The sequence below is a fragment of the Seriola dumerili genome, unplaced genomic scaffold (genome assembly GCF_002260705.1).
Source record: "Seriola dumerili isolate Sdu_G_001 unplaced genomic scaffold, Sdu_1.0 BDQW01000036.1, whole genome shotgun sequence".
NCBI classification, from domain to species: Eukaryota; Metazoa; Chordata; class Actinopteri; order Carangiformes; family Carangidae; genus Seriola; species Seriola dumerili.
The window spans coordinates 4,915,155-4,926,459 of record NW_019174291.1 but is presented as its reverse complement, the minus strand read 5'-3'; the positions used below and the strand labels follow the sequence as shown (position 1 = coordinate 4,926,459).

Here is an 11,305-nt window from a genome sequence, read left to right as displayed (position 1 = left end):
CACAGACCTCCAAATCTAGTCCACAGACCTCCACATCTAGTCCCCAGACCTCCAAATCTAGTCCACAGACCTCCACTTTTAGTCCCCAGACCTCTACATCTAGTCCACAGACCTCCAAATCTAGTCCACAGACCTCCACATCTAGTCCACAGACCTCCAAATCTAGTCCACAGACCTCCACATCTAGTCCCCAGACCTCCACGTTTAAACCTCAGACCTCCACATCTAGTCCCCAAACCTCTACATATAGTCATCAGACCTCCAAATCTAGTCCACAGACCTCCACATCTAGTCCCCAGACCTTGGCATCAAGTCCTCAGTCCTCCACATATCGTCCCCAGACCTCCACTTTTAGTCCCCAGACCTCCATATCTAGTCCACAGACCTCCACATCTAGTCATCAGACCTCAACATCTAGTCCTCAGACCTCCACATCTGGTCCCCAGACCTCAGCATCAAGTCCTCAGACCTCCACATCTAGTCCCCAGACCTCCACATTTAAACCTCAGACCTCCACATCTCATCTGCAGACCACTGTATTTGGTCCAGAATGCTGCTGCCTGTTATTCAACCTTCCAGTTCCCTCACTCCTCTCCTCTATTCATTCACTCCTGCTGCTGCTTGGTCAAGTTCAGAACTCTTGTTCTGGTCTAATATTCATAACATATTTGGTATAATCTATTCATCATTAAAAAATATACTCCAAAATCAATACATTTGAAAAACTGAGTAAAATATCTGTCAAACATTAGGAAAAAATATATAAAAAAGTAGCTGTAATGTACAAAACAATCATGAAAATGGTGAAGAATTTTAACATTCTGACAAAATCTGTAAAACATCTTAAAAGAAACAGTAAAATATCTGAAATAGACAAAATCAGTAGAATATGCTTTTATATGTTTGTAAGATTTGACATCGTCCCCACACTGTTGTGTCTCTGCTCCACAGTCAGTGTTAGTCTGTGCTATATGTGTGTCTGGTCAGCAGGGGGTGATATTACATCACATTTCACTGAGCAGCACCACAGCTGAGTGAAACCTTTAAATTTGTAGGAATAAAAACAAGCTGAGCTCATGAGAACACCTGGTGACAGGTGAGTGTTTAATACAGGACAGACTCTGATGTGAACATCAGTGATCCTGAATCTTCATCTATAAAAACGAGACGGGTGACAGACAGGTGTACACTATTAAAACAAAAAGATCCTTGAGGAACTTTGTTGACCATTCACTATAACTTTATTCACTGAGGAGTGGCTACAGTGGTCAGACAGGCAAAGTCGGGTAAAGAAACAAATACTGGAAACACTAAAGTACAAGGACCTCAGAGTTAGAGTCAAGTACTCGAGTAGATTTATTTAGTTACTTTCCACGATACTCGACACTCTGGTTGTTCCTATGATCTCATATATACATACTCTGGCTATATGAAGATATAAGCTTATAACATGAATGAAATACCCATAGTAAAATTTGTATATGTACATATATTTAAACAATATCTATCCATCTATCTTTTTACATGGTATAACATGTTTTAACTGTATTTGGTATCGATATATATTTAGATTATATATGCAATTTTATTAAAACAACATACATATCAAAATTCTATATGCTTATATATATCTGCAATATAAGCATACATACATGACATACATGACAGCTATTGTGTCGCGTATCAGGAACGGGCAGGAAGAGGAGTACAGGGATCTGACGACGGCCTTCAGGGAACGGAGTGACAAGAACTGCCTCCTTCTGAACACCTCCAAGACCAAGGAGATGGTCATGGACTTTCGGAGGTCTAGGCCCACCCTTCAGCCAGTCAACATTAGAGGGAAGGACATTAAGGTGGTGCACACTTATAATATATAATATATTTAAATACCTAGGTGTGCACCTGGACAGTAAACTGGACTGGTCCCTGAACACAGATGTCATCTACCTGAAGGGGCGGAGCCGGCTCTTTTTCCTCAGGATGCTCAGGTCCTTTGACGTCTGCAGTGAAATGCTGCACATGTTTTATCAGTCAGTGGTGGCCAGTGTACTCTTTTATGTTGCAGTCTGCTGGGGCAGCAGCATGTCCGACATGAACACAAAGAGACTGGACAAGCTGGTAAAAAAGGCTGGTTCTGTGCTTGACAGGAGTCTGGACTCACTCAGGACTGTTGTGGAGAGACGCATGCAATGTAAGATGGAGACCATCTTAGACAATACCAACCATCCTCTCCACAACATTCTGGCAGGACAGAGAAGCAGCTACAGCTGCAGCAAAGGTTCAGGAGATCCTCTGTTCCCATATCATTTATTTATTATTATTATCAATAATGAGCTACTGGACTACATAAACATACTACTACATGAGTTTTCATATATAATTTTTACATACATAAACATATACTTCTTTTACACACACACACACACACACACACACACACACACACACACACACACACACACACACACACACACACACAGTATATACATAATATTGTATTATTATATAATATTATATAATAATATATATATATTATTATGTTCTGTGATATTTTGATAAGTGTTAGCAGATGAGTCGTTCTTGCCTCCTGTCAAACACTATTAAATAACTGACCTGGAGTCAGCTGTTCTTTCTCTCTTCAGTTTTATTTCAGTGAATTGCTGCTCTCTGTGCTGACTGAGTGCAGTTCAACCAACTGAACCAGTTGAGCCAGTTGAACCAGTTCTCAGTGAGCAGGTTCTTGGAATAGTGACAGCAAAGAACATTGAACTGGAGGCAGATGAACTGGTCCACCTGTTCTAGGTAACAGGAAACAATCCCACAATACTCTGCGGGAAATCAGTGTATTTATACTTCAGTATGTTTCAGAGGGAAATGTCATACTTTTACTGTGCAGCGTAATAATATAACTATAACAGAACAGAGAGGTTGTGGAGATCCTGTGTGAACCTCAAGCAAAGGAAGTGACTCATGAACTGGACTAATTTTACTATTATTGTTTACTATTTATTATTAACTATTATTATCATTATTATTATTATTATTATTATTATTTTTACAAATCAGCTGCTGGACACCTGAATTTGAAATAGTAAAATGCAACATGAACATACATGTCTATCTTTTATATACATATATAACATCAACATATACTGACGGGCTTTGGGGTGAAAATGTATTTATGTAACTTATGTCTGCACTATAAAGATACATACTAAACATACATGTTTGCATTACCTTGACATATATGTAATTTGTTTTACATATGTAGACTATATATACATATATGTATATATATATATGATTTTACTACATATGTACATATATTTCATATATGGAAATTCAATATATGTACATATATTACATGAGCATATGGGCACCTCTTATCACTAACATGTGGTTGATTATTACTCATCTGATTTATGGCTCAGTCTCCTCTACGTATTTATATCTGTGCGTAGCTTTAATTCACATTCATGGAGCTGTTTTACTGGACTTTGCTTTGTTTCTTCTCCTCTGTTTTATCTGCTCTGTTTCTCCTGCATCATCATCATCATCATCATCATCATCATCATCATCATCATCATCATCATCATCATCATCATCATGTCTGAGACCGGTCATATCTTTTTTTATCCTGTTTTTCAGACCTGAACTGAAATTGTGGATTATTTGTGTTTGTGTTTATTCTGCAGCAGGACCTCAACATGTTTCTGCATCATTGGCAGATCACTCAATCAGTCTCATCATGTTTCATTCATTTATGATTGTCATATTTCATGTTTTCAGCCACTTATTTGTTTACTCATTGGATTTAAAGTAATAACATGTTGAGGTTTAAAATAGTTTAATTTAGCAAAGTATACAATTAAAAATAATATTTGAATCATTCTTTATAACAAACATCATGGCAAACTAAAAAAAAAACTCTACAACATACAGAAGATAGATAGATAGATAGATAGATAGATAGATAGATAGATAGATAGATAGATAGATAGATGAGCTGGAGGTGACGTAGGGCCGTGTGAATGACGTCAGCCCCTCTGTGTCTCGGGGTGTGTTTGTTTGTGAGAGGAAGAGGCTGGTTGGATGTTGGGCGGGGTCTGAGGAGACAGAAAGAGAGAGCGAGAGAGAAAACAGAAAAACCCTCTGATCCCAATACTGCTACTGCACGGACAAAAGAAGGAGAACATAGAGAGAGAGAGAGAGAGAGAGAGAGAGAGAGAGAGAGACCAGCAGAGAGACAGGCAGAGCGGAGGACAGACGGACGGATAGCTGGAGAGGATGGGCCGGCGGAGCGGCCGTCGGTAGCGCTCTGTTTTCGGGGACGGAGCTCCAGGATGAGCGTAGCGCTGCAGGACCTCCGGAACACCGTAAGTACACGCACACGCACACACACACGCTCACACACACACGCACACACATATACCCGCAACAAGAACGCGCCAGGACGCGTGACAGTTCCTGTGCCTCCCGGTTACACCGGGTCTGTTCTGTGTCTGCAGCTGCGGCTGATGCTGATCACCTGTCAATCTCTTTGTTTGATTGACTGTGTGACTGATCTCTATGTAATTATAGACAGCTCAGTGTGTGTGTGTGTGTGTGTGTGTGTGTGTGTGTGTGTGTGTGTGTGTGTGTGTGTGTGTGTGTGTTTGGTTGTGAGAAGGTTTGTTTGGGGTTTGTGAGCAGAAACATTTTCAGGCCTGACATCAGCTGATGTCAGGCGATCAACTGATCGATCAGTAAACCACACACATACACAGAGGTTAGGTCTTAGATTTGTTTCAGAACCACAGAAGAAGAAGAGATTTCCTGTAAACACAGAATCATGAGGCTTTAATCAGTTAATGGACAAACACATCATCAGTTTGTCTCAGTCTTTCAGAGTCCTGAAACTTTAGTCTCTAAAAACCTGCAAAAAAAATCATCTTAAATCTGTTTCCAATCAAAATCATCTTGTTTCAATGATCAGCTGCAGCAGAGGAAACATCAGGAACACAGTGAATTATTCCCATCAACCAGTCGCTGAACTGAAAACTTTCAAGTTCTTCCTCTGTCTCAGTGAAATGAGGATATTAGACCTGCTGCACCTGAGCTCAGACCTACCCGGTCTGAGCTCAGGTGCAGCACTTCTCACACTGCTTCAGTTAAAAGTGTGAGAAACAACCACAGGGTTTATCCCCTCCCTCTGTCATCACCTGACAACAACTAATATTTTCTTTATTGATTAGTTGAACTTCAGCAAATGAGAAAGGTCCATCAGAAAGGTCTAATATTCTGTTACCAGTTTCTCCAGTGAGTCAGTTTCTGAATCTGGGGCTGTGTGGGTCTTTCACTGTTGCTCAGATGGGTTAGGTTTAACATTTGAACTTAATCAATAAATTAATAAAAAGATTCATTAGTTTCAGTCCTGCTCTCTCTCCTCTCTGCTTCGTCACTGCTTCAGTTTCCAGATCAGAAAACTGGTGAAACTTGTTAGTTTAGTTAAATCACTCTACTGACTTTACGGCTAAACTCAGCCCTGTGTCAGCCCTGTGTTGGCAGGCCGGTGACTAAAGTGAAGCAGATTTAATGGACCAGGTGATTTTATTTTCAGCTGCTGAGAGAGAGAGAGAAGAGTCAGTGGAGAGAAGTCTGCAGTTTTCAGATAGCACCGTGTCATAATGTTATAGTTAGAACCAGAACCAGAACCAGAACCAGAACCTCGGTTATTGCCAAGCAGGTTTTCACGTCACAATCAAAATGTACACACTTAAAACTAAAGACCAGCAACAGTTGTATAATCATACATGAGAGACACTGATTATCATAACTGACACCCAGAAACTATCTGTAGCAGCTGACCAGTTGATTGACAGGAAATCACCCAGTAACAGTTCTGATCATTGATTAGTTTCTCTGATGTGGATATTTACTGTTGTCTGAATATGTTTTATTAATATAAGAGCTTCAGGGAACAATTAAAGATGATAAGTGTCAGAAGTGTGTTGATGATGGACTGATACAAGCTCACCTTAGGTTTTCTGTCTGTTACTGTGTCTGTGTCTGTTTTTTCAGTCAGACAGTGGATAGATCACCTCCACCCATACCACCTTAAAAATGACAGACTCTCCCTTTTATCCAACATTAACCAGAATACAAACACTAAACACTCCCGTATCTCTGCAGGTGAGCTAACAGCAGTCACTTGAGAACAGCTGATCATAAAAACTAACCAGAACACAAACATCAGTGATGAGGGATCATAATGAGTTCTTCCAGGAAACACAGATACACAGACAGTTCACCTGTTTGTCTGACGTGTGTTCGGCAATGAACAGAAAACATTCAGAGACCAGTCTGGTTTGGTGGGTTCAGGGACGTTCTTATAGACTTTGTGGAGGTTTGGTTTGATTGTGATCCTGATGCTTCTGAGAACTGACTCAGTTTGTGTTTGTCCAGGTTGGACTCCTGCTCTTCTCCTTCATTAACCTCTGTTCATCAAACATCGTTAGACACAAGAACAAAATATTCCAACCAGGAAGTTTCAAAATGGCCGCCCAACAAAAGGTGCAGCAACTGGTCTCAGTTATTAAACACCTACATGGAGCAGACTGTGAATGAGAGTGACGTCAGGTCCCTGCTGATGTTTTTGTCTCAGTATACTGAAGAACAAGTCATGAAATCTGAAGTACAATATTGAGGTACTTTAAACTACATTTATCCGGCAGCTGCAGTTTTACTGATTATTTATTTAGACACTAAACATATGATCAGTTTAATTCACTAAATGTGACGTATTATTATTATTATAGGTTAAAGGTCCTTCAACCTTCATGCTCACAGCAGATGAAGTTGTTGACCTGAGCAGAGTCTGAAGTCCTGAATTATTATTTTTTATCTTGTTCTGCAGGACAATGACATGAAATCATGAGGTGGAGAAATATCATTGTACTGACATCGTACTTTAACTTTTGAACCTTTAATTCAGCTGATGATACTTGTGTGCTTTTATATTTTTCACTCTGTGGTATTGAAGTAAAAGATCTGAATTCTACTTCTACCACTGCAAATGAAAATAATCGGGTATCATCAGACTCCATCAGACAGTTTGGACATGTTTGAAACTTTCAGATTCAGTGTCTGTTGTTGTAAAAGGTTGGAGTCTACGCAGACTCTGGTCCTCCCAACTACATCTGAACTCTCCACCACTGCCTGTGAGACCAGGTGAATGAGTTGTTTTAGTTGTATGATTTCTGGCTTTACAGCAACATCAGGGTCATCCCTATAATCTGGAATGTCTTTGACTGACTAGACTGACCGACTGACTATATTTCCTCGTCACCTCGTTTCTGGATCAAACAGGTTCTATTAGGGGATGTTAACAGCTGCAGTGTTGACGATTTAGCTCATTGTCTCTAGATTTAGAGACTTGTTTTCAGACAGACTGGGTATAAACCTGGTTCAGGTCTGGACGGACCAGGGGCTTAGGGCTATACTGAACCGCTCTGGTTTCCAGGCTGCTCGAAAATGATATTTGTGTCTCCTCTACCTTTCTCTCTGAGTGATCAAGTTACAGTAAATCCAGCTGAAATCACAGCTCAGTCTTTGTATAGGCCCAGACATGGACTAGGTTTAGACCTGGTCTTGATAGAAATGAGAAGGTGGGAATATGGGTCATGAAAATGCCTGAGATGATTCATACTTGATTAGTCTTTAATCAGTGATCTGGTCCATAACGCGTGAAGTCTTCAGTGATGATGTCTTGTCCAAAACCAAGAGATTCACTTTACTGTGTGAAGATTAAAGTTCCTCCAGACATGTTTTAAACTCCTCTCCTATGATTCATATTTAGTTGAACCTGGTTTTCACATATAAAAACTGGGTCTGAAGCTCTTACTCTTACTTCCTGATTGAGAAATGTGGATCAGCCCTTGAGCCCCGCCCACCACCTGCTTGCTTCAGGTGGACAGGTGAAAGAGCAGAGAGTATCAAGATGGTTAGAGGAGGAAACATCAGAGAGACTCAGCAACATGTTTGAGCCTCAGTCAGACCCAGACTCAGATGAGGAGTCTGAGACCAGAACCAGAGACTAGCAGACGGATCAGAACGGTTAGCGCAGTTAGCATCTTTTATTTGTTGATGTTGTTTGTTAGCTTGTAACTGGCAGTGGCTGACACAGTGTTAGCACTTTTGCTAATGCTAACACTCTCTGTACTGATGAGGTTTCAGGTTTATTTAGCCCCGCCCCCTGTCCCCACAAGTTGACAGGATTGGTTCCTTAGGTTTGTGATGTATGAAACCCTGACTGTCTGAATCTGTGTTTATGAGACTGTCATTGGTTCACTGCAGTTCAAGGTGGAAACACTCAGTCATGGTGTTGATGATTATTTCACTCATCATATGTCTGTATTATATAAAACCATAAAACCGTCAGCTGGTGTGTGTGTGTGTGTGTGTGTGTGTGTGTCTGTGTTGGGCAGGGCAGGGTTTACTGTTTCCTGTCTGCAGCTCTGTGACTTCCTGTCTTAAGACGCCCTGTTTCCATCTGAGCAACAAAACAAACCAAGACACCCTGGATGACCACTGCTGCTGCTGCTGCTGCTGCCTGGGTCCTGTGTTTGACCTTCATCATCTTTATCATCATCACATTACCTCTCATCATCTTCATCATCTTTGACTTCTACATCATCATCATCGTTTCCGTCTGAGCAACCCAACATTTCTCTTCTTCTTTGTCTTAATACCTGAGTTTTACCGTCTCCACCACCTTCATCTTCATCATATCTATTTTTATCAGGTTCATTTTCATCATCATCATCATCATCATCATCATCATCATCATCATCATCATCATCATCATCATCATCATCATGTTGTCCCATTGGTCGTTGCCCTTTCAAAATGATTTATTACATCATCGGGAGGGTGTTCATGTGTTACCTTCAGTCCTGGAGTAATCTTTTAACCTCAGACTGGTTTCAGTGGTTTCAGAGGTCGGGACCAGTACTGGTCTCTGGGGGTTTCATGAATGGCTCGTAGGTGAATAGAGCTCTGAGGGGGGAGGAGGGGCGGTGAATTAGGGTGGAGGGTCAGGAGACTGTGGGGGGAGGGAGCGTGCGTCCTGTCTTTGTGCTGTATTGTGCTGAGGATGTATTTATGTTCAGAGGTCAGAGGTCACAGAGGGGAGGCGGTGATGTAAAGGTTGCCGTGGTGAAGACCTGCAGGTGGTGAGGTCAGGAGGCGGCTGATGGAGGAGGGTTGGTCAGCAGTCAGCAGTTCACATGATGAAACCAGGATGAAATCAGTTTGGAAGCATGTTTGTTTCATCTTCATTCAGTGGATGTGTTGACGTTCATCTCTCCCTCAGGATGCCTGGAAAAACGGAGTCATCATTCCTACAGGATCCTGACAGGGACAAAAGAGTTTACAATAAGGTGATAAATAAACGAGTAGTAGATATTTATCAGTGGAATCGTGTTGCTGTTCCAGACCTTGCATGTGTCCACTGGTTTTAAAACAGAGCTTCTAACAAACAGAGGAGAGTTTATCACACTAAATAAATATATAATAACTATGATAGCTGCATTTTAATTGAACAAATATGCTTTAATCTGACAGGATTCCTGACTGTATCGATGCTCGCACTCTTCTTCCATCACTGCAGCTCAGAATAATATGAGACTCTGTGACCACAACTGGAAATAAAAACTAAACCTCTGATGTTGTTGATTAGAACAATGATCCACATCCTGTTGAATATTTCCCATGATTATAAATCTGATTTATAATTTTCAAACATTTCCTTCGGTCTGACTCATCAAACATCAAATAGTCCTCTTCTCTTTTTTCTCCCCTCTCTGCAGCAGAAACAATCTGACATTAACTTTATAAACAATTTTATCTGCTTCACATGTTCATAACAGTTTGTTCATCATCAGACTGAAGAGCAAAAATATTCAAACTTCAACTCATGCACTTATTTACAATACATCTTTAGTCTGACTTTAATAGTGACTGTAATTAGAAATATTTCTTTTTATTCCAGTCATGTGATCATATTGTTTACATTTCACTTTATTGAATATCACTTTTGGACGTTGCTATAACGGAACTGACCGGGAAGTATCAGCGTTTCTTCTCATATCATATTAACAACTTCATTCATGGTTCAGACGATGTTGCTTATAATTAACAACTCCGCCTCTTTCACAGGAACGCGCTCGTAACTGGACAGGTAAACCCAGGGTTAACTGAGCCAGCTGATAACCAGCTTCGTAGTACAGGTTGTCCAGGAGGGACAATGCTAGGTTCAGTTAACCCAGATAACTAAAAGTTATCCTGGGTATGTTGAACTTGCTTCGTAGTACAGGCTTCAAGTCAACATTTTAATGTTTTTTGACCAAATACCATCTCCTAGCAACCACACATATACTGATGGAACCAGCAGGACTCTTTATCCTGGTCTCATTGAAACAGGGTCTGTGTAAGAGAGGGGTGAGAAGATGAAACCTGATCCAGGACAAGGTCTTCAAGTCTGAAGACAAATACTGCACAGAGGTTTGTGTGAGTCAGAGACTCACACTAATGATTTATCAGCAGGTGAACTGTAGATTTACTTGTTCACATTACACACTCATCTACCTCAGACGCATTTGATTGACCGATGAGGCTCAACTTTTTTTCCCAGACAACGTGGGGGGGGGGGGGGCCTGCATCAACACATTGGTCCCATTCAAATGGACATGGTGTCAACAAGGATGAATGTTCACCTACTCCCATGGAAACTACAACAATACTTTCATAACAATCATGTTTAGATGTTTTCCTGAGTGTCACCACTAATCCAGTGACTGTTGTCTGTTTCCATGGTTACATGGAAAAAAGCTGCTAGTAGCTAATGCGGCGTGACTTAGCTTGGTTCAGATCTGCCAAACTTGAAACAATAAAGTTTAAACTCAGGGAGGTGAAGAGCTTCATCCTCAGAGACCCTTCAGCTGACTGCAGTTGTTTCTTCTTCTCTTTAAACAAGGCAAGGCTCTGAACTTTCAAAACTTCACACAACTTGACTAAATGAAAAATGAGAACCCAAAAGAACTTTTCAGATTTTTGTCAGTAATATAAAATTATCTTCATCCTCCCACTGTGTCCTCATCCTTCACTTGTAATTCACTGATGAATGAACTGTTTCCTGTGAGGTAATGTGGTTTTGTGGTCACGTGGTTCTGCTGTGCCACACTGACCCAGCTGATCAGGATTTACTGACGCTGCACAGCGTCCTGCCTCGTCCCTCAGTGTTCGCTGTTAAAGAGCAGCGAGGGCT

The 11,305-nt window shown here is 40.9% G+C and overlaps 1 protein-coding gene across 2 annotated transcripts in view; it reads left to right on the top strand.

The window, feature by feature from the left end:
• Positions 1 to 4,133: 4,133 nt before the first annotated feature.
• LOC111216858 (endothelin-converting enzyme 2-like) overlaps positions 4,134 to 11,305 on the top strand; it is a 28,960-nt gene continuing 21,788 nt past the window's right edge. For both annotated transcript variants that reach the window (XM_022738490.1, XM_022738489.1), the window contains exon 1: positions 4,134 to 4,376. In XM_022738490.1, the coding sequence (XP_022594211.1) occupies positions 4,344 to 4,376 (33 nt within the window). In that variant the 5' untranslated portion in view covers positions 4,134 to 4,343. The remainder of the gene's footprint in view (positions 4,377 to 11,305) is intronic.